General features: G+C 38.8%; 1 protein-coding gene across 9 annotated transcripts in view; it reads right to left on the reverse strand.

Moving 5' to 3' along the window:
• Positions 1–27,718, reverse strand: part of CEP112 (centrosomal protein 112) — a 360,739-nt gene that overhangs the window by 132,166 nt on the left and 200,855 nt on the right. For 8 of the 9 annotated variants that reach the window (XR_005227706.2, XM_007055085.4, XM_037914553.2 and 5 more), the window contains one exon: positions 14,123–14,353. The exons of the other annotated variant lie outside the window; for it this stretch is intronic. Coding sequence is in view for 7 of the 8 variants with exons in the window: in XM_007055085.4 (XP_007055147.2) it covers positions 14,123–14,353 (231 nt within the window). In the remaining variant the exon portion in view is untranslated. The remainder of the gene's footprint in view (positions 1–14,122; positions 14,354–27,718) is intronic. 9 annotated transcript variants of the gene reach the window in all.

Raw genomic sequence — 27,718 nt, forward strand, 5'->3', positions numbered from 1 at the left:
CAAAAACAAACAAGCTGAGTAATATGAGATGGAGTATATTTAAGCATGTTGAGAGAAAGGTCCTATGATAAAGTCATAAGGCTATGTTCAGAAGTGAAGCATAAGGTAGTGCAAGTTAAATTCCCGTTAACACTTGCTTACACTTAATTATAATCTGTTGCTCTGCAAGTGAGTTTTAGGCTTTGTCTACACTACCACTTTTGTCAGTACAATTTTATTGGTCAGGGGTGTGAAAAAACACACCCCTGACTAACATAAGTTTCATTGGCTAAAGTGCTGGTGTGCACAGCGCTACGTCAGCAGGAGAGCGGCTACACGGGAGACCTTACAGGAGCGCAGTTGTAGTGGTACAGCTGTGCCGCTGTAAGGTCCGTAATGTAGACATACTGGCACAGGGCTTCTTGAAGTGTATCTTTTTGGCTTAAATATTCTCTCATACTTGTTCATTTAGTCTTACTGTTCTTTTTCTTGCTTCTTCCTTTTTTCCTTAGGGGTAGATATGTCTCTTGAGATGCCAGTATGGTAGCTTAAGTGGTTTCATTCTTGTTCTAATTATTTCATTTCTTTGAGGGTATTATTTGGCTTCCTTTTTATTTTTTTAAATCACCCTTCCTAAAATTTAGCACCATAATGCTAGCTTTTGGCACAACTCTTCTCACATGAGTATCATAACTGTGGGGTGGTCTAAGGGCTCAACTTCTTGAACAAATTCTTGTGTGTGCATTTTAGAAATAAGTAAAGAGAGCCTCTCCTTGTGTGCTCCACACACAGGAAACATCCACTGAAATTACTTTAAATGTTATTTGCTTATTCCCATTATTGTTAATTACACCTCCTTGTAGTACCCTAAACAAGTAAATGCTTTACATCGACAGAAATGAAACCTTATAACTGTCAACGGTTCCTCCATCTAGCAGCACGTTTTTGACAATGGTCCAGACAGAATATAACAAAGTCCCAGAACATCAGTCAGTGTAATTTTCAGTGCTGTGGTATCATTTGTGAATTTAATTAAAGTGCTGTTTGTCCTCCTGCCTAGATCAGTAATGATGATGTTCAATAAAACTGGCCCTAACACTGATCACACAGTACCCTAGCAGACAACCCAAATATAAATTATTACAAATGACATTTATATCATTACTCTTTGTTAATAGCTCTCCAGCCAGTTTTAAATCCATGTGGCAGCATGAAGTACGGGCAAAAAATGATTTTTTTTAAAAAAAGAGAAGAAGGTATTGAAAGCACAATCCCACTATGTATGAACAAACAAGACTACTGCTCTGAAATATCTCCAGTAAGTCCTTGGGATAGCGCCATAAATGTTGTTTAGTCTCACTTGAGTCAAGTACCACTGAGAGATTATTCTCTAATATTATTTTTGAAGTTTGGTGCAGATTGAAGACTTTTCCAAATGGCTTCCCTATGGTATGATGTAATTTCATTTTTAACAAACTTTTTTCCCCTAGGTCTTTTAAGTTTTGGAAAGACTCTTTCCCATCAAAGCCAAAGCTTCATGCTCACTTTTGGTAGTATAAATGTGTTAATTCATGAATCACTAAGCTAGTATGTTGGAATTGCTCCAAGGCCATATTTAAGTAAACATACATGGATTGTGCAACACAACTAAAACAAGAAAGTTATTGCTCAGGAACAGTAAGGCAGACAAAAAGAAGTGATGTACTCAAGAGATATTACATGGTACAGAACAACAAAACAATAAGGTTATACCCAACTCCTTTTGGTAAGAGTTACAGAATCTTTAAATTCCATATGGACAGACGCAGGCAACAGCATCTATACAATGCAGAACCACTTCAATACTCCACTATATTGAGAGAGAATATATATATCTTCAAGTTATGTGACTGATGTAATTGCCCCCAAGAGTAAAATCAGGGTGTCAGTGCAATGAATGGTTAATTTGGTTACTCATATCAAGGGAGATTCACACTACATCTTCATTATGGTCACCAGTGTTTCATTTATAAAATTCCTTATATAACAGTCTACTGATCTTAAGGCCACTCACTGTAGATGATGCCATCTCTAGTCTCTGCCGAAGCCACACTGCTCCGATTTGGTTGCTCGGGGATGCCCCTCCCTGAGAGCAAATGGTAAAAGAAATAGGAAGGTAGGAGGGCTATAAACCCTATTTTCACTAATACTCTAACAAGTTCTATCACATAATATCAAACGACATATATCCATTTCTAAAAATCTTTTTGCTAAAAGGTATTAAAGGAGCTATTTAAACATAAATTATGCCAATGATAGATAAACTGCAGCAGAAAAATACCTAGGTTACTTAACAATAGCAGTTTATGATTATATTGCCTATGCAGATCTATGCTAAATAAAAGCTGTTAAAAGCAGTTACCCCAAGATAAATCAGCATATGCACCAATGGTTGCACCATCTAGTGAAAAAACTGCTTTTATAAAGGAGGTACAATGCCCCATCCTCAAGAAAGTCCTGTCCAGCATGCAGTCTCTGAATAACAGGGACTAGTTGAGTGGCGGTGTGCAGGCAATATATTTGGGGAGCTTCACTCATTGGAAAGCAAACCTATTTTTCTCCTCCAAGAAATTGCGTCTAAGTATCCTTATTCTTGGAGGCTAAATTAATCTGGGGAGAAAGAATGCTGGAGTTGCAGAGATTATCTGGAGATGTACCTGTTCATTCTCTAACTCATACATAATTGTGGCAATGAACTGGCTCTTAGGCAGCTCCAAGCATTCCTCCTTAGAAGACTCAAAGTTGTGCTAGAGTGCTGGAGAAGATGAAAAAGCCACGTTAGGTTGCTCATTGCCTAGATGAGGGACTGCTGAAAAATATCAGACAATGGCTACCGAAGGAGATGAAAGAAACCACCAAGGACAAGCCTGGCAGAGGTTAATGGCTGCAGGACCATAGCCTCACTATGCTAAAAAGGAAAATCCCATCAGTCACTGCAGATTTTAGAGGTGTCCAGATAATAATATGGCTCAGAGAGGAAGTTAGGGAATTTTTTGGTGGCTTATGGATGCTTTGAAGTTTGCCCAGAGTAAAATCTCATCCTTCTTTTTGCCTAATAATTACTAATCACACCAAAACAGAGAGGTATTGTGCTTCATTAAGAAGTTATGGAAGAGATGCCAATGACATACATATTTGACAGGGAGAAGTAAACACCAGAGAGAAAAAATATCTATAGCAGAAAGTCAAGAAGTTAATGCTAAAGCAACTAATGACAGCAAATGCTTATACTGCTGTTCTCCAGTACCTCCCAGTGCAGAAGGGGCATAAGGTACTGGAGGGCCATCATCAGGTTGGCCAAGCGATGTCTATGAGCGATGCAGTACTCATAGGTATTGTGGTCTCCCTCTGGCTGGTCCCTACAAAACTGTTCACCAAGGTGACCCTAGGGATGCCAGTAAGCCCACTGAGGGGATGGATGGGGAAGGGTCCCCACGGATACGCATAACTCCTGGATACAGGGCATCTGGTGCGGCCTGGAAGATCCTCTTCAGAATACTAGCTCAGCGGGGTGTGATGGTATGGTGCCAAAAAGAGCCTTGTCCATCACACCCCGCTGAACCAGTATTCTGAAAAGAATCTTCCAGACCCCACCAGATGCCCTATATCCAGGAGTTATGCGTATCCGTGGGGATCCTTCCTCATCCTGGGCTGAAAGGGGAAACATCAGCTGTAGGTGCTAGATGCCAGAGGTCCAGTCAGGATTCAGTCCTGGAGGACTCTGGTTGCAACGTGTCTGACCTGTGCCAAGGAAGGGGCTTTCACAGAGGTCTGTAACAGGGGAAATGCTAGTTCCTCTGGGATGAAAAGGTCCTCTGGAGAAGAAACCTGGATGGAGCTGGAGAGCTGTGGTATCCAGAAGCCTGAGTTCTCAGGACTGGAGTCTGGAGAAAGGGTCAGTGCTGAGATGTTGAGCGCTGTACGGGAGAGGCGTGTAGAGGAACTTCTCTGACCTTAGAGCATGTGTGCATCTCGGTGCCAAAAGGTGTCAGTTGGTACTGAGTTAAACAGCTCCTTGTGCTGTGTATTAAAATACCTCTCTGCATGCTTATTCTTGTGCAGTACTGGTGGCTCAGTACCAGAACTGGGTGGTGCCTCAGCTGTACCTCTTAAGGGATGTGAGGTCTCCTTAGGGTGGGATTTAAGTGGTGACTTACTCCTCTTCCTTGCTTCGCTAGTAGGGGAAAGAGGCTTCTTCTTTTTTAAGCTGTCCTAGCCTCTGAAGGTGCTCCTGGAGCTGCAATAGCCATCAGACTGACCTGGGATGTTGAGGCCAACATATGGGGAGGGAGAGAGGAAGTGGACCTCACTAGGGCTAGTGAGCATTCCATCAGAAGGAGCTTCAATCTAGCCTCTCACTCTTTCTGAGACCGGCCTTTAAATCCCATATAGACCTTACATTTTGACAGTAGTGGGTGTCTCTAAGGCAGTGGAGGAAGCTCAAATGCCTGTCACTACAGGGAAAAGACCTGTGGCAGGTCTGGCATGTCTTAAACCCTGGGGTTTTCAGCATAACCTGGAGTGCTAATACACCAATAACAGAACTGAAAGAAAAAAGGGAGGGGGTAACGCCCATTCTAAACACAACTGTGTTAAAACTAAGAGAGAAATAAAATAACTGAACAAAATGCAGGAAAAACTAAGAATAAATCATTATATTAAGGAAGGTGGAAAGCTGAGATTCAGTGGACACACAATTGCTCTGTCTCAAACCACAGGCAGTTGAGAAAAAAAATGAACGCTGGCAGGTCCACTTCTCCTTATATGCTGTTGTTTGGGGCACAAGGTGCTGCTCTCCGCAGGCACAGGCCCACAGACACTGCTTTGCATTCCCCAGTCAAGAACACACAGGTGCATGTAAGCCCCATTGTGAAGCACCCTTAGGGACTTATATATCCTCGAAGAAAAAACAAGAGCTGCCATTCCATGGACTGCCATTCCATGGAAGTTTTTTTCATCAATGACGCAATGTTTTTGGAAAAGGACCTTAAAATACAAATATCATTTTTGTTTGAACTTTAAAAAGAGAATGGGGGAGGATGCTGATGGGGGGAGCTTCTCTCTGCCCAGAATCCCCTTCTCAAGGATCAGAGAGCTGGAGGAGCAACAGGGGAAGAGATCTTTGCTCTCTCTGACCCCCACGTTAGGGAGCAGCAGGAGGGCAGCAGGAGTAGGGCAGCAGATTGTTCATTTCCTGTGATACCTTGCAGGAGCAGCAAGAGGTCAACTGAGAAGCAGAGGAGGAAGCAGGCTGCAGTAGAAGGGGCAGGGTTGGGGTTTTCACTGCCTAGGACTTGCTCAATTGGGGCTAGGGGTTAGCAGCAGGACGCACAAAGGTGTAGGAAGGGTTTTTCCATCTGGTTCTGCTGATCCCAAACTACTGTGCTGATGCATTTTTCCCCACCATCCAGCAGATTTCAGGAGAGACCAGTCCAGTGGCCATTAGAAGATTTCATGGCCAGCAAACCAAGGTGGCATTCCCTCTTCAGTGAGCCATTTATGGTCTGCTGGACCAGGGTTCCCTCTTGAGGAACTCCTAGGATCTGCAAGAGCAGAATTTGTCTCCATTAGACATTAAGGCAACTAAAAGGAAAGGAAATTCCAACACAAAAACTTTTGTTAAGGTTGAAATTACATATCTGTTTTGAATGCATATTACCGTAAAAGATTAGTGCTTAAAAATAATTCTAAATTTCCTGAGTATCTAAGTTTAAACATACATAAAATCCAAACATTTGAAAGTATGGAAATTCATATAAAATTTCCAAAACTATCTTAAATGCATCCCAGTAGCAATGCTCTGAAGAAATCAGAAAGGCAGGGTACACTATCCACCGTATACAGTTTCATTTTATCATTGACCACATCGGCATACTTTAATCATAATGTTTATACCAACTATGGCCTTTTTTATGGTCGGATACACTCCACAGGAAAACACTGATGTACAAATTCTGTATTAGACAAATGGCATATTCCATGGCAAGGATTTCTCTTTCCATATAAATGGGACAATCCTGTAAGGTGATGAAGGTGCTCAGTACCCAACTGGATTTGGCTTTACAACTGAATGTGCGAACCCAATGATCCAAGTGTCATTAAATACAGAGCTAATAAGTTAACAAATAGAAAGATGAAACCATTTATCTGTGGTGCACATTTCTGAAACTCCACCTGCAAATTAAACTGCACAGGAGCAGAAGCTGTTCAAAATGTAAACAGCACGCTGTACATCTCAAAGTTCTTAGAGAAAGTCCTTTTTACAAAAACAGCATGTTACAAAATAATTATAAAAGAACACAAAGAGAAGATCGGAAATGGCCATCTCTAGGGACAGTGTTAAGTAAGTTTGGCATCTTAGATGAATTTACATATGTTCAATGTTTGTGTTTCTTGTAAGCTTAACCTTATCTCTGAATTTCCTGGGTATCTAACTTTTATTTAAACTCTACCATTCTTCACAGATAATATGAACTCAGAACACTGATATGTGCCTACATCCTGAACTTCATCTTAACATAGTTTATAGAGTTAATCCTGTTGGAGGTATATTTCATGATTGTAATAGCTATAAAATACAGGACTTTATAAGCGTACAAAAGAAAAAAAATTTCAAACAACTGTTACATCATTTAAATCAATAAAACTGAATTGTGCAGCTTTGGCTGAGTTACCTGCCAGCTCACATGCCCAGCTCCACAAACTGAACTGTTTCATAACTATATTGAAATTATACCTTTGGTGCGAGAACCAAGCAAAACATATCTCTGTTTTTCCTGTGCTTTTCTAACAGACTACTATAAAGCAAGCATCCTTGAGGCAAAAGTGATAAATTACGTCTGATTTTAATGAAGATACATGTTCCTGCCTCATGATATCCATCAAGTAAACAAAAAGTAACTGTGAATAAGGATACATATTTCACCAGATCCTCAAGATACATATAACCAACCATCTGTCATCAGTGAAATCTATTTACTTAACTACTCACAATTGCCCCCAGCAGTGTAGTATCTGAATGGCTCACTATCTTTAATTTATTTACCCAGCAAGGTAGGGATGTGCTCTTATCCCTTTTTACAGCTGAAGAACTCAGACACAGAAGCCCACATTTTAAAAGGTATTTAGGCATTGCTCTGCTCAGCATTGCCAGGTCTAAGTGACTTAGACCCCTATCCCCCATTTTCAAAAGTGAATTAGGCTATTAGGAGCCTACGTTGCATTGATTTTCACTTTTTCCAGAGTCCCAGGCTAGCACTTTAACTACTGGACTATCCTCTCTCTTCGTGGCTCTAACTTCATCTTATCATTTCAACTATCATATGTGTTAAACAGGGTGTGTACACACAGACACATACTTCCATTCTGGAATGAAAATAGCAGTGAGAAAGAAATAGACAGACAGTCCTTAAACCTGAATACATACTTGATAAAAGGAACCAAAATGTCTATTAGACTCTAGGAACACAGTCAACAAAAATCTCACGATGGAAATTATTCAAATGCAGGGGGAAAAAACCCTTCAACTCCACACTATATATATTTTTATGTGTATCAAAGATATAACTGTTTTATGAGTTAGGTTCAGTGTTCCAAGGTTGTTTCCTTAGAGTATTGTTAGCATGTCTACTGGTCTGTTAGGGTCATGCTTGCTGAATGCTCATTTTCTTTGCCAAGAAAATACCACAGATGAACGTTACAAACAGCTATGTTAGCCAAAATTCACATCTGCATGCACTTAGAAATGCAGCTTGCCTCTTTCTTTTAATAATTTCTGGCAAACTTGAAAATATACACAAGCTTTCTATAGTATGTTACACCTGGCTGACTAGTGTTTATGCCATAAGTGTTGTTGATACAACCTATAACATCTGTCACCCTATTGTTGAAATTAGTCATTAGTGCAGCCCACACAACAGTAGTAAGCATCTCTAATGTATTTATTTTTAAACACCCCATGTCGAATATTTTTCATATGTGGGTGTAATTTACAATGCAAAACAGTCATCATATACTATAATAATATAATGAACTGACACATAAAATATGTTCAAGAGGAAGCAAATAAAATCTGTACCTTAAAACTGTGTCTGCTGGGTGGCGGAGCTGTCTAATTTTTTAATCAAATCAGTACAATTGAAATGGTCCACTTCCCAGAAACAATCTTTCATTACTTTTGATTACAGAAATTTGGGTAATCTTTCAGGTTGTGTTATGTTTGAGTGTAACAATGGATGTCATGAAAATAAATGAAGCCACAAGGACATGACAAGCAAGTGACCATTTCAGCTCTCCATGCTAATGTCTTGGACTCCTTGCCTGATTTATGTGTAACATGGCTATTCAGATTCTAACTGCAGTAACACTTTCTGTCCTGAACTATTATGGTGGTGTTGTGCATTGATAAATGGCTGCCACCTTTCACCTCAGAGGTGGCTGAATTTCAGTAATCCATTATGTATATGGTTAGATTGCGCCTATTATGCAAAGACCTGTGTTAGAGGTGCCCCAACAGAAGCTACTAGGAAGCTCACCTGCTTCAGTCCCCCTTTAGGAAGGAACAGTGTGAGCCTACGCCTGGTCCTTTTTGCATGGTTATACTCATGCTCTCAGGATAGTAAGGGACTGAACTCACGACTGCTCCTACTCACCCAGCGGGAAGGGGACGAGACTAGCTGAGCAGAAGTTCATGTGTCCTCTCCTTAACTTGTGCAGCTCTGCAATGATCAACCGCAGTTTAACCCCTGCAGCGAAGAGGACTTTCAGAATTTTGTGGGGAAAAGGCCCATATAACTAAGTGCTCAAGCCTGAAAATCTATTTTTACACCATTGTCTTCAATATTACTACTTGTATGAGTAAGGGGTCACAGGATCAGATCCCAAATTAGCAAGAGCACAAAAAGGTATTAAAAATCTCTTTTCAATTTAATAGAATAAAAGTAAATTACATAATTAAAATATTTTAGAGCATCTTCAGGCAAGAATAAATATAACAAAAGAGCCTCAGAAAGGGCCTGATTCTGACCAGCTACTCCACAGGTGTGCGCAAGCAGAGGGGATACAAGTTGCTACTCCTCCTCCTCTTACTGTGCTGGGGTTTTACAGATTTAGGCCACGTCTACACTACCTGCCGGATCGGTGGGTAGTGACTACTCTATCGGGGATCGTCTAGTGTAGATGCGATAAATCGATCCCTGATCGCTCTGCCATCGACTCTGGAACTCCACCAGGGTGAGAGGCAGAAGCGGAGTCGACGGGGGAGCGGCGGCCGTCGATCCTGCGCTGCAAGGACGCAAAGTAAGTGATTCTAAGTCTATCTAAGATACGTTGACTTCAGCTATGCTATTCTCGACTCCTTCACAATGATCAGTAGAACGAGCCAGTTACAGAGGAAGAAGCAGAGATGGAGGGTGCTGCAGCAGACACACTGACAGGAAACCCCAGGCAATGCAAAGCACCCTATTCAGTGCTTTTAATAGTGCATAGAGCAGAATTTCCCCCAAAGAGAACAGGCATGGAAATGTCAAACAGAGCTGTGATTTCTCTGGGATAGAGATGGTAAGCCAGTTCCAAAACATTTACATCTCTAGTAGCTCAGGTTTCGGAAAAACACCTCACAGCGGGGTTACATGAAAATAATGCCAGCTACAGAGTAAGGTCAGTGGAAAATTATGGACTTTTTTTTCCTTTTTGTTCCACAACAGGTGACTTGTTTCTTTTCTTTACAATGTGGGTTACACAGTTTCATCTGGCTGCCGATAAGGACTTTTTCCAGGAAGCACAATATTTTATCCTTCCTATTGATTAATCTAATTTTAAGATGAAATAATTATAAACAGATAGTTACTGTAAGCTTCCCACGTTTAAAATTTCACTTAAGTACTATTCCTGAGCAACCTTATAGTCATCAGTGGCTAAAATACTCTAATCATGAATTAAATACTTCTAAAATACACTGAAATTAAAATATTAATTTCTTTATCTTGGAAGGTAAGATGAGACTGTATGTGACTCTGAGTAATAGAAATACCAAAATCTATACAGCCCGAACAAACTAAAACATGTTTACTTAATTATAGAGGGCATCACTTAAAAAAACCACATAATCAGAATTACATATAAGGGCCTGCCATGTACAAACTAATATAATCTGTATTTAGACCTTCTCTATGCTAATAAAGTGCCATCATCACCCCCCATTTAATCAATACAGAGAAACTGGCAAAATTGGAAACTGGCAAAATCCGCTGCTTGTTTAAGTTTACCATCCATGTCTGGTTTGAACAGTAACATCTCATTAATTCCCAGCCTGGCAATTTGCAATACAAAGTTCAATGGACCTTAAGTATCGATTAATCATCCATCCGCAAGAGAAGCCTGAAAAATAAAGAACGTAACATCTCTTTTACATGAAAATCTTCCTGGTAGCAAGCAACATCAAATTAATCCCACATGTTTCATTACAAGGGATCACATCTGTTCATTCTCATGAGCAGGGTGCTATCAATAAAGCTTATTCTCTTAGACCCTTTTTTCCCCATTCTGCATCATTGTTACCGAGAAAGCAAAAGTATGTGAATGAAATGCCTCGATAAATTCTCTTTCTTCTTTAAGGTCTTCTTCACTGAAATTTTAGAAAACTTTTCCTATTGTGATCCTGATCAGGTAAGTGCCAATCCATAAACCCCTGAAACCAACACACACAGAAATCAATATTGCACAGAATATAAGGCCACATGGGAATGAATACCTTCACCTAGGAAAGGAATGAGCCTCTGACAGTTTGGATGTTCATATGATCTTTTCCAAACCAAAACCAGACCCACAAAACCTTCTGAGGTTCACCTAGCAGTTCCTGGCACCATATATAATCAAGTAAATGGAAGAACATAAACCTTAGAAGACAAAACATGAACAAAAACAAACAAACTTTCATTTTCTTCCATAACAACTTAAAGGTAACAAGATTTGCTAAAAAATTCAAAACCTCAGAAGAAAAGTTACTTTTTAAAATAAGCAGCATGTGGGCTATTATTAAAGGTGTTTTTCTTTTCTTTTATAAAAACATCTCCAATCCCAAACCCCCACTTGACTTCAATTGTGTCAAAATTTCATTTCAGTTCAGTAAACACTATCATTTTCACTTTTCAGCTGAAAATGGAGATCTCCTCCAAACTCCTTTGGGACCTGGTGGCCTCTTTGCAGAGCCCTGAGCTTGGGAGATGTGCAAAGAGGTGAAATAGGGTAGGAATGAGTAGAGGTAGTTCATGGTTGCTTGCACAGGAATATGCAAAACTTCTTTTCCTCAAAAAATAATTTTGGTCTTTGTTTCCCCCCGCCCCGAGCACATTATCTCCCGATCATAAATTAGAAATGAAGAAATAGGCTAAATGATAAAAATATTCCCTTAAAATTTAATGCCATCTAATATAAATTAAAATTAGAAATGTCTTCATGTAATTTTATTTGGAAAATGAAAAAAATTCAACTGAAAGTTTAAAAAGAATATTTTTGACAGTAATGGTGATTCAAGACTATTAAATATATTTTCCTCTGAAGTGTTTAAGGATTATTTGTAACTTTAATTTGGGGATGTAAAGAAGTTAACTTTTTTTCTTTTGCTATACTATTAATGTAAAAAAAGATCAAAGAAAGAAAATAATTGAGATTCAAATTCCATTTTTAAGCAAAAATGACAACGTCTTCATGAGTTAATATTAATCCTTTAATTATGAATTTCAAAGGTTTAAATACTTTCTGTGACCTTGGCTTTAAATAATTATGCCAAGTGGAGCTTTCCTTAAATTCAAAAAAGATTCTGAATTGTTGATCATAGCCATTTAATGGCTTCAGGCTGGCAGATTTCCAACATAATCCTCAGAATGCTGTTTAAAATTACAGACCAAGAACCTGATGCAGGTAAATGAAATGTCAATATAACAAAAAGACTGTTTGAACAGTATATGCATAGTCTTATTTTTTGTTGCTGCATATCATTTTGTAACAAAATGTGGAATTTATCACACTAATATATGTTAAAATATTTAAAACAACTGTATGCTTACATACACACATGGCCTATTTTAAACTTCAAGTAGTTTTCATTTTAGTTTAGCACAATGTTTAAACATGTCCTTTGATGACAATTCTTTTCTTTTCTAAGGAACTGAAAATATTATAAAATAAAATTTAAAGGCTTCTGATCTTTTCTAGATAACTGTATGCTGATTACGCCATTAAAAGCTGCAGCAGCCTAGGTAAGAATTTATTCCTACTAAATAAGAATCCAATAATGGTGATATTTTTAAAACAAGAAAAAAACAAACCTCATTACAGAATAAGACTCTGATCTTGCAAACCCTTATCAACAAGCTTAACAATACTACCACAAATAAGTGACAATTTAGTGAGATTACTCACAGTAGAAAAGTTAAGCACGTACACAAGTGTTTAAAGGAACAGAGCCTAGTTATTTAAAAGGCCAGGCTCATTAGTTACTACTCCATCTGCATTAAACACTTAATCCTACAAACATGCACATGAATAACTTTAATCATATGAATAGTCAGATTGACTGCAATGGACCTGAATGAAGTTACTCAAATGCATAACTGTTTGCAGGATCAGGCTCTATATTTAGGCTGGGATGTGCAAAGGAGCTTAAAGAAGCTAGTCACCCATATCCCATTGAAACTTGGTCACCTAGCTTCTCTCCTTTGAAAATCTCAGACTTCAATGTTACTGCTATGTATACTTAAATATCTAGCAATATATATTTTCTGACTTGGTTCTTATGACTACATACTGGCAAAAGATATGAAAGATTTTGCTTTAATTTGGCAGTACAGTCACCAGTACTGTGAACTGAATACCTACAAGATGTGTGATACAGTCTGTGCAGCACCAAACAAACTGGACCACTCCCATGAACAGTCTAGATTTCACCCAGGACATAGAGGTTGGATCCAATCTCAGATGAGTAAATGGATACAAGAAAAGCTGAAATATGTATATGTAAGTTCCTTAGTGCCAACGAACCAACATCCTAAGGGAAATGGTGATGATGTTAACTGACAACACTGGTAAGCGATCACATAAATACATCCAAAGGACAGGAAATGGAGAAACGTACATAGCAATTTTAAAAAGAATTTGTAAAATGATATTGAGGAAATTCATAATACCATCTTTTTAAGCATTACATTATTTAAAATGTCCAGAGATTGTTGAATACAGTTTTCTAAAATATTAGTATCATAACATATAATTAACCATTTTTATTTCTAAATCACATAGCCGTGAGGTTTTCACACTTCTATCATATTGCATTTCTTTGTGTTCCTTTCCTTAAGTATTCCAAATCTTGCTGATTTGTATCAAAAACACCTACCCAATGCTGAATGAAAGTGAACCCTATAAAAAGGAGTCAACATTCAGCCAAAAACATCCATACACTGAGTCATATTGTGAATGAACTGGTTGAGCATAAGGTGGGAGAAAGCACCAGTGTGTTTTAAAACATTAATCCACATACTTAAACATTTCATGCACCTCTACCCAACCTTCCCTCCTCCCCACCCCACAAAACTGATCTCCCCTTAAACTGTATTTTGACAGAGCAAAGTACATGGATTAATAAAGTAGGATCTCCCTTGTCAACCCCGTCCTAATCAAGGAGAAGTGATAAATCCCATCCTGGATTGAAGCTGCATTTCAAGTCATGCTGTTATTCTGGTCTACCATTTCCCTCTCCTTAAACTACTGTACACTAGATTGGTGTTCTGATCCTACTGCTACTTCTGTTAGAGTGTGGCGCTCTGCTGGAGAAGAAGTCTAGTCAAAATAATAGTAATTATCATCATGAAATCAGCATTTTGTTATCATAGAAGCCTTTCATTCAAGGACCTCAAAACTGAGCCCCTCCAGCCCTGAATGCCATAGGACTTGACAAATTCTGATAGGTAGCAGTTTCCTTTATTTAAGTGACGTCACAACTGTTATTGATTTGTATAATTGGTTATAGTGTGTGTCACTTCAGACACATTGTCCCTCGCTTGCTATGACCTAACCAGGTTTGTGTAGTAATATCATGTGAATCTCTTACCTTTTCCAATGTCATCTCTGTCTCTGCAGCATGTGTCCTTTTCAGCTCTAAGGTCATCTTTTCCGACTCTGCTTTAAGCTTATTCACTGCAGTCTCGTGATCCCGAGCAGCCCGCTGCTTTTCTTCTTCCCGCAGAAGACTAAGCTCTACCAACTGTTGCTTCCGCTGAGCATTTACCTGAATAAGCTCTTCTCTCAGCTTGTGGATTTGGGCCTCCATATCATGGATAATCTTAAATTAAAAAAAAATAATGGAAAAACACTTCTCGTATGACTTCTCTGATCAGACTGTCAGCTAGGATAGGGAACAAGCTAGTAGAATTCCCTTTCTCCCCTCCCATCAGAATTGATCTGCACTTTAGCATTCTCTTTCTCTCTTTTACCCTGCCTTTGCCTTCACACACAAATGGGAAAAGCTTCCTTCTGGCCAAAGTTTGGATGGAGGCAACAATGCCACAGGAGCCAGCAAGAAAAGCCTGCTTGAGGGCCAAGGTAGAGTTCCAAACTTAGTACCCACTCGCCCTCCCTTTCACTCCACCAGAGAATCAGCTTTACCATTCATTTTGTTCATTCTTCCAGTCCTGGCTTTGCATCTTCTCCTATACTATTTCCTCTCAATCTCAGTGTGCCAAGCTCCTGCCCTCTCCTTATTAAAATCCCTCCTTAAGACACTTCTTCAGTAAAGTCTGCACACACAGGATGCAGCTCCAGGGCTAGCTAACACTGTTTGTGAACCTGTCAGGCAGCTAGAGGATACAAACATGTGATGCCCAAGGCAATTTTTTTTAGTGTATGTTAAAAAAAGATTTTTCTGTATTAACAGGATTTGGGTCAACCAGTACTTCACCCACCATAAATGAAAATCACTTATAGCTGACAGCTACTGAGTGTAAACCATATTCCTGGCTAGGGCAGAGCATCTAAAAATGACAATAACTTGTACCAATTTGAAACTGACAGTCTTTGGCAAGGAAACTGGAGGAAGATGGACCTGGATAGTATTCTAGATTTAGTTATGATCTGATAAAGTGCTCATGACAAAGGTTAGCAAGGGCAGCACAATTAATAGAAAAATACTGAGCTCAAAACTAAATATAACAGTCCTACCATTCATAAAACCACCCTCGTTAAAGACATCTAATCCAAGAGAAGAAGAACAACAAAAAAAGGTAGATATCAAAAACAAAATAACGCTCAGTCAAAATCATGACTGACCAAAGCAGCTTTCGTGTATGATATGAAGCTTGGTAAATTTGAGTTCTGATGAAAAGTAAGTTTGAAAAAGGAGCATTAACTGTAAGAACTCTGCCACTGATTTCCAGGCACTGAGAGGCAAGACAACCCAACAGACCCCAATTGTCATGAAAGAACACAGACACTTAAACAACAGGGCTCTAGCCCTTCTAAGACTTACAGCATGGTCATCAAGGCCTAAAACTGAAATGAACAGGTAGACAGTGCAGACAATGTAGCTAAGCATATTGACTTTCCTCAATTTGAAGACAAGCCATTGTGTTCTGAACAAGATGAAGCACCTAAAGGTTCCTCAAGGGCCACATACAAGAGAGTGCATTATTGTAATCCAGCCCGGAGATGGCAAAGACACGGGTCTGCATTTGAGAGGAAAAATGACTGTCCCCTGACCAACTGCTAATAGAAGAAGACACTACACAGGACCATCATTATCTACATACCAAGAAGCCATGAAGAATTTAACAAAACCCCAAGGCTCAGAACTACATTGATAAAGGTGCAGGCGCAGTCTTTCTTTTCTCTGTGAATTCCCCAAACTAGCAGCAACACTTCCATCATGGCCAGATTCATTCCCAGCCAATTCATTCCCATGCATCTCCAAATCTTGGTTAGACTTTAAGAATGCACAACAACAGATGACAGAGGTTGATGAACTGCCAAGACTCTTCTAACCATGTCTCAGGCAAGGGATAACTTTTTCAAAAGTAGCAGAGTGACTTAGGAGCCTAAGTCCTATTAGGTGCATTTGAAAATTTTACAGAAGAAAGGTCCTCATATGCAATAACAGACTACCCTGATTATAACACAGTCCTTACAGCCCAGGATTTAGGCTTTGCGCAGCTCTGGCATTCAGAAGATGGAAATTACAAAGCCACAGTACTAATAGTCTTGTAGTATTTACTGGGAGGCATTTAATATGCACCCCTTATACGTAAAAAGAAAAGGAGTACTTGTGGCACCTTAGAGACTAAGCAATTTATTTGAACATAAGCTTTCGTGAGCTACAGCTCACATCGGATGCATCCGATGAAGTGAGCTGTAGCTCACGAAAGCTTATGCTCAAATAAATTGGTTAGTCTCTAAGGTGCCACAAGTACTCCTTTTCTTTTTGCGAATACAGACTAACACGGCTGTTACTCTGAAACCTTATACGTAACTTATTTAACTAATGTTTGGGGTCAAATTCAGATGTGACATACAAAGGGTGCAGGTTACATGTCTGTAAGTAGGCTTTAGGGGTCTAAATTGTTCTAACTTACACTTGGGAGTGGCTGAAGGTATAAGTTACAGTAGGAGTTGCTACTTTAGATTTACAATTTCTTACACATTCTTCAGTTGTTTTTTCAACAATCCCACTCTTTCCCAGCCCCTCAGAATGTAAGAATGTATATTACTATGATTTTTCAGTGTGAAAAGTACAAATAGACTTACTGTAATCATCTTGAAATTATCTATTTGAATTCAAGATTCTACAGCTAAAGTTTGGTGAGAAGCTTCATAACAAGATTGTATTATAAACTGTCCAAACAAATTCTGAATGGCTTGGAATGCCAGTTATTTCTTTTAGATCTCTATTACTTTTCAAGTACTTAATTCCCAAAAGGTGTGTGTATGTTACATGTTTATACTGTAGTATCTACAATCATCTAAATAAATTATGTTTAACATTCTTTCATAATATCTGAGCACTATGTTAGCATGTAGCAAACTCTGAAGAAAAAGGAAATGCTTCATTCACAAAAGTACTAGACAATCTAAGTACATTTCTATCCAAAGTTGATAATTACATCGTAAATACTGCATTGTGCATTGGTGTACGCCTCCAAATTCATTATGCTAATATAAGTATTAACCTTTCTTGGAAAGTTGTTATTCAAGACCGTTTTTTGTTTACACACTTTCTTGATTATTCATTGAATTATACCATATGTCAAAGTTATAAATTTTCTGTGCATGTGTGGAGAGAAAAAATACATCGCGCACGCGCACGCGTGTGTAGAAAGTACATTATCTGTGTGCAAAAATATGACCTACTAGCTACACATGTTAACTACATCAGCATTATTTCAAAGACATGATCAATATAATGCAATCTGCATCCTTTTCTGTTCTTTTCCTCCGTACATGGTTAACTTTTTAAAATTAAATTTGTATACATACTAAAACAGTGTACAATCTATCATATGCCATTTATAATTATTTCAGAAAATCATTATGGCTTTGAGCTAAAGCTAAATTTTAACAGAGTAACTGGCTTTTATTTGAATTAAGAAATGTTACATTGACCAAAATAGTTGGTTTTCATTTCTATAGGATTTTGGTCTTTGAGTTCTTGATAGACATATGCAATATTTATTTTTAAATGCACTGCTCTATTATAAGGCCTGCCTGGAATTTTATTGATTATCTCAATGTATTACTTTTTTCCCCTTAAAAACAAACAAAGAAAAACCTTTAAAACATTACATCTTTCAAACAGCTCCTAAAAAACAAGAAAGTGTGTAGGATTAGAAGCCAAGGCTAACCTGGTGGATTCCAATGAAAATATATTCATAAAACATACTGGGAGCCAAAATGGAGGCCTGGCGAGTTCCAGTGTCATGTGTGATTGTTCCCTGTACCACGCAGTCCTATATCCAATCATTCGGAAATAAAGGCATCAACCAACTTAGTGGCACAAAACAAACTTTTTGTTCTACAGGGAAAGTAATGGTAGTTAATATGCGAAGGAGCATTAACGTTGGATCGAAGAGATGACAAAAGCAGATTTGGGTCTAGCAGCACAAAAAACTGGAGACGCGGATGAGGCAGAGAAATTAATTAGATTAGAGGAGATTTTTGGTGCAGTGTCACTACTAGTAAGATGATTTAAAGAAACATCTAATCTCTCCAAACTGACTCAAAAATCTTAGATTGACAAGAACTGTCTGTGTTCCCCCAGTTGCCTTAAAGCAACCCACATCCTCAAGCTGGGGCTCTTTCTCTCTCATATCAACAAAGTCACTAGCAGTACTGGATTACAAGAGAACCACTTGCTATGAGAGAGAGAGAGACTCATGCAAACACACGGATCTTAAAACTATCGCAGGAAATGAATGCAAAATTTTACAGCTTTAAGATAGATTTAACTATGGTTTGATCAACTATTATCAAATATTAAGCATAAGGAGATTAGCCAAAGTTAATAGAAACAAGAAAAACTAAAATGACAGAGAAAGGTATCTCCAGCACTTTCTGCATTCAAAAGACCATGAAGGGGAAAAATTCACACAGCACAATCAGCTCACTTTGGCAACAGCAGAAAAACAACAACAGTGCAATTATAAAATCTTACCCCACAAAACTAAAATCTGAAGCCACACGGTTTTCTTTCTTGGTTTGCCTGTAAGATTTAGTTGTGGTTGGTCCTGCTTTGAGCAGGGGGTTGGACTAGATGACCTCCTGAGGTCTCTTCCAACCCTAATCTTCTATGAGTCTATGATTCTAAGATCAAATCCTATATTCTGAGTACTGAATTTCTAAACTATTAGCCTAGATGGTCAGGCCTATGTCCATCAACTGTGCCTACAGAATTATTTGCAAGGCTCAAACTGTAAAGAGGATGTAGTTAGAGCTCCTATCAGAACTACAACAATTAAGATATATCATTTATTTAAATATTTTTGGATGTTTTCTACATTTTCAAATATTTTGATTTCAAGTACAATACAGAATACAAAGTGTACAGTGCTCACTTTAGATTTATTTTTGATTACAAATATTTGCACTGTAAAAAACAAAAGAAACAGTATTTTTCAATTCACCTAATATAAGTATTGTAGTGCAACCTCTTTATCATGAAAGTTGAACTTACAAATGTAGAATTATGTACAAAAAACTCTGCATTTAAAAATAAAACCATGTAAAATTTAGAGCCTACAAGTCCAATTAGTCCTACTTCTTGTTCAGCCAGACAAACAAGTTTGTTTGCATTTGAAGAAGATAATGCTGTCTGCTTCTTGTCTACAATGTCACCTGAAAGCGAGAACAGGCGTTCACATGGCACTGTTGTAGCCAGCGTCACAAGATATTTACATGCCAGATGAGCTAAAGATTCATATGTCCATTGATGTTTCAACCACCATTCCACAGGACATGCGTCCATGCTGATGACGGGTTCTGCTTGATAACGATCCAAAGCAGTGTGGACTGATGCATGTTCATTTTCATCACGTGAGTCATATGCCACCAGCAGAAAGTTGATTATCTTTTTTGGTGGTTTGGGTTCTGTAGTTTAGGCATCAGAGTGTTGCTCTTTTAAGACTTCTGAAAGCATGGTCCACAACTCATACCTTTAAGATTTTGGACGGCACTTCAGATTCTTAAACCTCGGGTCGAGTGCTGTAACTACCTTTAGAAATTTCACATTGGTATCTTCTTTGCATTTTGTCAAATTTGCAGTGAAAGTGTTCTTAAAAGGAAAAACATGTGGTGGGTCATCATCAGAGACTGCTATAACATGAAATATATGGCAGAATGTGGGTAAAACAGAGCAGGATAGATACAATTCTCTCTCAAGGAGGTTAGCCACAAATTTAATTAAAGCCTTTTTTTTAACGAGCGTCATCAGCATGGAAGCATGTCCCCTGGAATGGTGGTTGACGAATGAAGGGACATATGAATCTTTAGCGCATCTGGCACATAAATATCTTGTGACACCAGCTACAACAGTGCCATGCGAACGCCTGTTCTCACTTTCAGGTGACATTGTAATTAAGAAGGGGGCAGCATTATTTCCCGTAATGTAAACAAACTTGTTTCTCTTAGCAAGTGGCTGAACAAGAAGTAGGATTGAGTGGATTTGTAGGCTCTAAAATTTTACATTGTTTTGTTTTTGAGTGCAGTTATGTAATAAAAAAATGACATTTGTAAGTTACACTTTCATGATAAAGAGATTGGACTACAGTATTTGTATGAGGTGAATTGAAAAATACTGTTTCATTTGTTTATAATTTTTACAGTGAAAATATTTGTAATAAAATATGATATAAAGCAAGCACTGTACACTTTGTATTCTGTGTTGTAATTGAAATCGATATATTTGAAAATGTAGAAAAACATTCAAAATATTTAATAAATTTCAATTGGTATTCTATTGTTTAACAGTGCAATTAATCACAATTCATTTTTTTAACTGCAATTAATTTTTTTGAGTTAATCACGTGAGTTAACTGTGATTAATCAACAGCCCTAATAAGGCCATTATGCTTCTGTTTAAACTCTGCTCAAGGAAGGAGAGAACACGAAATAAACATGTGTAAAACAACTGGAAATATATAGCATGATCTTCTTAAAAGAGTGGAAGTTTTACCATTAACTTCAATAGGAGAAGAGTCAAGTCAATGCGGAACACTTTTGAAAAATCTTACCTAGAAAACCTAAAAGTTGTTGTGATGTACCTGTATGCAAGGTATGTAATGTATCTCTTTCAAAATACTATATTATTTCAATGGCCTGATCAAAGAGCAATGAAATACATTATTAGTTTGCAATTTCATCATCAAGGAATTGAAGAGTACTCTACATATCCATTAGTATATTTTACATTATCTATAAATATTGGAACTTTTTTTTTGTTCGAGGATTATGAGACGTGACTGATTTGGTCTTGTAAAAAGTGTACAGAGAGCCTTCAGTGCTTAGCAGAGTATTTGTCACATCGGCAAAGAGTCCTGTGGCACCTTATAGACTAACAGACATATTGGAGCATAAGCTTTAGTGGGTGAATACCCATTTCGTCAGATGTATGACATGCCAGAAACGTTCAAAGTAATAATTAGAAAATATCTTCTTAGAAAAATTATCAATAACTTTTGAAGTTAAATCAAACCTACTGATAAAGGCTCTATGTTTCATGTCATTTAATGTATTCCAAAAAACATCAACTTTGAACATATTCAGCCCTTTCTTTATCCGCTTACTAGAAGGGAAGGCAATATAAAAAAACACAAGCAGCTATTATATAGAGTAGGTTAGCACATCATACCACAATATAAAAGACTCCAGTTCAGAACTGACATCTGAAATTCTGTAACCTCACTAGGTCTTAGCACAAGGGGTGGAAAGAGAGAAAATAATGATTTGCAACTCTAGAAACTGCTGCTACTGTGTCTATGACTATCTCACAGAGACTTTGCTTGCCTTCTCCTGGTCAGATGTTAAACATGTTGTCAATTCATCTTAATTAATGGCCTCTGTTTCAGAGCATCCTAGAATCAAAAGAGCAACAGTATTACTGGCCAGAAGTGAGGAATGCCACAGAGTTGTTTGTGTATAACCCAACTAGCTGAAACATTACATGCATAGTTTCTGCCTCTTTGTGTCTGTTCCTGCTTAGTGCTGTATCACTTTGAAGAAAATTAAAATTCACTTATTCATTAAAATAATTCAATATACTAATTGTCAGCTGACTCTAGGAGGAGATATTTCATTTGTTTCTACAGCATTGTTAAGGTGCTCTGATACACAGTGACAGATGTGGTAGACAGAGTGCTGCTCATCACACAGTAGATTGTTTGTAAAAGGCATATCAAACATGGCCAAAGAAAAGAAGGTCTGAGGTCAAAACAACCCTGAGTTTGAGGGCAGAAAAGAAGTGGAATATAATACATACCATAGGACCAAAGTCACAGGCTGTAATCTGACAGAGAAAATGTCAGTAATCAATGTACTAATGATGCTGTTCTAATGCACATAACTGCACAGGCTACATCCACTGACAGGACAACATTCTTCTAGAGGAATATGGAATAGTCTGTCCTGGTCAATGTACCAAACCTTTAGATATTTAGTGCTAAATACCCCAGAAATGACTTCAGTTGAAAATAGGAGTTTAAAATGACAAGTTGAATGGCTTCAATTTGCTTTATTAGTAAATAAAGCTTTATTAAGTACTGAGATATAGTTAGACATCGTAACATTGTTCTCAACTACCACCAAAAAACACGCAATGTATCAGGCACAAGAGAACTTTTAAAAAAAGAAAACAAAATGCCATTTGTTTGCAGCTATCGGTAAATACAAAGTATATCCATAAAACTTCAAATGCAATCACTTTAGTTTGTGTTTAAACCAAAACTGGTTTATATAAAGCAAGTCTTATCACTACGGTTATCACTTATAACTCTGGGTTCACTAAGTCATGCTAAAAAGACTAAAAATCTTATTCCTGTTGCATGGATTCTACCTAAATAAGGACCTTTGGAACCAGGCCAATGAGCCCAATCCTTGAATCCTGCTGAACTCCATTCAGTACTTCAGGGGCTAAGGGTAAAGGCGACTTTATACTATCTTTGTGACTCCTTGATCTTATAGCCACCTGAAAGCCATTTGGCCTTTGTGCAACTTAGAGCAGCTTCAGAGCCGCTCTAAAGTGCATCCAGTTGTCCATAGTCTCAATGGATAATGCCACAGTAGCTGTCCAGGCACATCAGCTACCCTGGGGCTGCAACAATAGGTGCAAGGGTGATCACTGCTGTTTTATAACACTTGCACTTTCCCATGTGCCAGAGAAATCTTCCGTTGTCTGGTTAAGCTAAGTTTGTGGCCTTTTTGTACCATGAGAGCGACACAAAGGGGCTGCAGTAAGGCTGAGGATCTGAACACACATGTTTAAACTACACTCTGTTTCTGTTCTGAAAATGCACAACTTCTCAAACTCCAAATCACTTGGTTTAAACAATTTTGAATTAATAATAGTTAAATGATTAAACTTAAAGAACGGATTTGAATACCATATTTTCAATATGGCTTCATAATTAACTTATTATCTCCATTTTAATCGATGGTGTTTAAAAGACTTTCTATGCTAAGTTAATAAAACTTCCACATATTTTAATTGAAATTATCTACTTTTACTTGTGACTGGTAAAATTAGAAACTTGTCAATAGGACGAGCCCTTTAATACAGTTATGTATCCTGAAGCTTCTTATCTATCTATGAGAGATTGTACTCTTCAGTTATGATGGTACTAAATAACCTATCAAAGCAACAACAAATGAAAACCAGGTGGAAGGAGTTGATGGCCCAAGAGACAGCCTTGAGCCATTAACCTCAGCCACTCAACATAATTCCAAGGAAATTTTGTGTCAGGTTAGTTCACGGATGGGCAATCATTTTCAAAGGGGGGCCACTCCATGAATTTTAGTACGCCGTCACGGGCCGCACATTTCTACTACATTAACGGAGGGGATGCAGGGTCTGGGAGTGGGCTTGGGTGCAGGAGGGAGCTCTGGGCTGGTGCAGAGTGTTGCAGTGCAGGAGAGGGTGAGGGCTCTGGGCGGGAGTTTGGTGTAGGAGGGGACTCCGGGCTGGGTATTGGGGTGCAAGGTCTTTGAGGGAGTTTGGGTGCAGGAGGGGGTTCTAACTTGGGGTTGGGGTGCGGGAGGGGGTGCAAGGTGCAGGCTCTGGCCAGGAGGTGCTTACCACAGATGGTTCCCGGCCAGCGGCGCAGCAGGGGTTGGAGGGAGGGGGCTTGGGGTCTCCGTGAGCTGCCCGTGCCGGCTAGCACCACACCTGCAGCTCCCATTGGCTGGTTTCCGGCCAATGAGAGCTGTGAGGGCAGTGCTGAGGGTGGGGGCAGTGAACGGAACCGGACTCCCCACCCACCAGGGTCGCACAGAGACATGCCAGCAGCAGCCAGCTGCAGCCACTTCTGGGTTGGCATGGGGCCATGGCAGGCAGGCAGCCTGCTTGAGCCCTGCTGCGCCACTGGCCGGGAACTGCCTGTGGTAACCACCTCCCGGCCTGAGCCTGCACCTGGGGCCACCTGCCTGAGTGCCCCGCTGCACTGCGGGACTTTTAGCAGCCCAGAGATCGTGAGGGGGCAGCCAAAGAGCCTGGCGGGCTAGACAGAAATGTTAGGCGGGCTGAATCCGGCCTGCAGGCCGTATTTTGCCCACCCCTGGGTTAGTTACTGATAATATAAAATGAAAAGGGGAGAGCGAAAGGGGAAGGAAAAGAAAACAGGGATATGGATTTTTTAAAATCGGTGATAAAGTTTCAGTTGCATATTTAGAAGATATACCCACAATATAATGCCCAGGTAAATGAACCAGATTTCTCCAATAGACATTTGACTTCCCATTTCAGTAATAAGATATGTTTCATTGCAGAGCTGACAGGCTCTTTGCAAAGGAGTGTAGTCTCCCATAGATAAAAGTAATCTTCGGGACTAAATCGTTTAGGATTTTCACCAACGCTGCCAATAAAAATGGCATGACCAATACCAACTGTTCCCTAGCAGTACCAGTTCCAGTGAGTACTACCACAATCTGATCCTTCCAAGAAAACAATGAAGTATAACCAGAGATGAATAGTGACTAAAACTCCATTACAGAAACACAAGCAGGGAACGCATGTAAAGCATCACATAAAATTAAAAAAACCCAAACCCTACAGGAAATGCTGCTTGTCAGTGATACAGTCAGAAAACCACAGGAACACTTTTTCCTTCCTTCCCATGCCTAGAATGAAACTCTCTCTACCATATAGAGAAATTCCAGTGCAAACAAACAAAAAAAATGCTTAATTGTGTTTTGAATTTCAGAACAGAAGATCTTAGCCAAATTTCTGTTCCTTAACTCATTACTTTATTCAGTAAGGTGTAGAAGTGCTTCAGAGAAAGACTCTGACGGAAGTCCACTATGTCACTCAACTTTGATTTATCAAACTTATCAGGAAGCAGGGCTGTTAAGACTCAGAAGGAACAGAAGTATGTTGGCCAAGAAAGATGGCCTTGAGGGATGTAAAGTGGAAGAAAATAGGATTCAGAAGGAGTGAGGGGATAGAGATATGCTAATCTATAGGTATTTTGTTTACATATACAGAAGATAGTAATAATAGTTGGCATTTACATAATGCCTTTGATTGACGCGTCAGGCCCCTAAGAGAACATGAACAAACCAATCTATCCAACTTCACATACTAACTTCTGATGTGTGATGAGATGGTTGGCCAATTCAATAAAATCAGTTAATATCTTTATCATAGCAGCTTAGACATGTCTCTTCCTTCTCAGCTCGCCAATTCAATTATAGCAAGTATTTAGGAAACATGGTAACACTTTTTAAAAAAAATGAAACATACAAAATGCTCTTTAGTAAAAAATGTCGATAAACTGTTTCTATATTGGGGGGAGTGGTAGCATAAGAGAGTAGTAGTATCAAGAGGGAAAAACATAGTAGTATTGTGCTAGATAATATCATATAGAGGGATGAAGTCCTGTATCTTATTGTATATTGTAATCAAAATACCCAAATTCTCCTCCTAAAATTATCATCAGGTTAACAGCTTATGAGTTTTCAGCAGCAGTTCAGTCCTTGTCGATCCAAGCAATAAGGACAGAAATGTTCTTGCAGGAATGAACTCAGTGATCACTGAAGGACCCTAAAATCCCAAAGACACTCTTGCTAGAGGAATTTATTTTCACCTGAAAAAATGTGAAACTACGCTGTCTATTAAGCTTTTTGGTCCACAGTTATTGCTAATCCTAACAACACAGGGACTGTGTGTCCTCACTGTCCAATGCAGAGAATATTTTCCTATATTGTGCTCTAATCCCTCTCCTCCTGTCTTTCACCACCAGCAGGAACTACATTCCTCCTTCACCAGAGACCACGACCCTAACTCCCCAGTCAAACACTGGAAAAGTCCTTTCCCCTTTCAGTGCAGATAAAAGACTCCCCAACCTCCCAAACACACCTTGCTACTACTAATTCTTCTCCATTCCTGTCCTGACTTCCCGATGCAACCCATCTCCCTACTGGTAGTTCAAAACATAAGGGACTAACTCAGAACTGGGTGTTGTGGGAGACAGGCCATATGAGTCACCATCCTGGAGAGGAGGTTTAAAAGCATTTCAGAAGCTGGACAAGTTTTTTTCTCATTCACTTTAAAATAGCTTATAGATACATCTTAATCTATTAAGCTATTCTTCTTTGGACATTTTAACGATGCTTTCATTGAAGTCAATAGAGCTTTGCCATGAATGTCAAGGAGAATAGAAGCAGGCTGTAAGCTTGTAAGCAATAGCAGCATTTGTGACATCAAGAATACCACTGAATACTGTTAGACAGATATTCCAAAAGTCATCTTATTATTTAGCCTGAGTTTGTCTTCAAGAACTTCTTCAGCCTTTTCCAAACAATCAATTGCCTTTAACAGACAAAATCCCTTTTGCCCAGTATTTTGCTCATGTAAATGTACTTTTCTTTGGAGTTTCACCAAGAGAAAACACAACTGTTGCACAATGTTTTTGCTTTAGCATATGTGTGGTTAACAGTAGCCATATTTTGCCCTAGAGGTGGTTACTTTTCAGTGGAGGGATGCAATAATTCAGATGTTCACAAAACAGTGTTCATAATTTATAAATCAGTTTGTATAATGTAAAGCAAAGCCATGATGATTAATCTCGATGGTGTAACAGAAGTGTGACAGGTTCTCTACAATCACACAGTTGAATGATCACTGCCCCCCCCCCCCCAAAAAGTTATGTCAAAATAGGACAAATTGCAACCATATTTTGGCAAACACTTTGTTATTAGCATTTAGCTTTAGTGTTCGGATAAGAGGAAAGGTCCTCTCATGGATCAATAACTGCTTACAAGACAGTAAACAAAGGGTAGGAATAAGTGGTCAGTTTTCAGACTGGAGAGAGTAAACCATGGGGCCTCCAGGGACCAGTGCTGTTCAACATATTCATAAATCATCTGGAAATAGGGGTAAACAATGAGGTGGCAAAGTTTGCGGATGATACAAAATTACTCAAGACAGTAAAGTCCAAAACTGACCGTGAAGAGTTACAAAGGGATCTCACAAAACCGGGTGACTGGGCAACAAAATGGCATATGAATCAATGTGAATAAATGCAAGGTAATGCACACTGGAAAAGATAAACCCAACTATACATACAAAATGATGGGATCTAAATTCACTGTTACCACTCAAGAAAGAAACCTTGGATTCATTGTGGATAGTTCTCTGAAAACATTTGCTCAATGTGCAGTGGCAATCAAAAAAGCTAACAATGTCAGGAATCAGCAGAAAAGGGATAGATAATAAATATCATTATGCCATGATATGCCCACACTTTGAATACTGTGTGCAGTTCTGGTTGTCCCATCTCAAAAGATAGCAGAACTGAAAAAGGTATAGAGAAGGGCAACAAAAATGATTAAGGGGATGGAACAGATTCCATGTGAAGAGAGATTAAAAAGATTGGGACATTTCAACTTGGAAAAGGCGACTAAGGAGGGATATGACTGAGGTCGACAACATCATGAATGGTATAGAGAAAGTGATTAA

This window comes from Chelonia mydas, chromosome 14 (genome assembly GCF_015237465.2).
Source record: "Chelonia mydas isolate rCheMyd1 chromosome 14, rCheMyd1.pri.v2, whole genome shotgun sequence".
In the NCBI taxonomy this organism is placed as follows: domain Eukaryota; kingdom Metazoa; phylum Chordata; order Testudines; family Cheloniidae; genus Chelonia; species Chelonia mydas.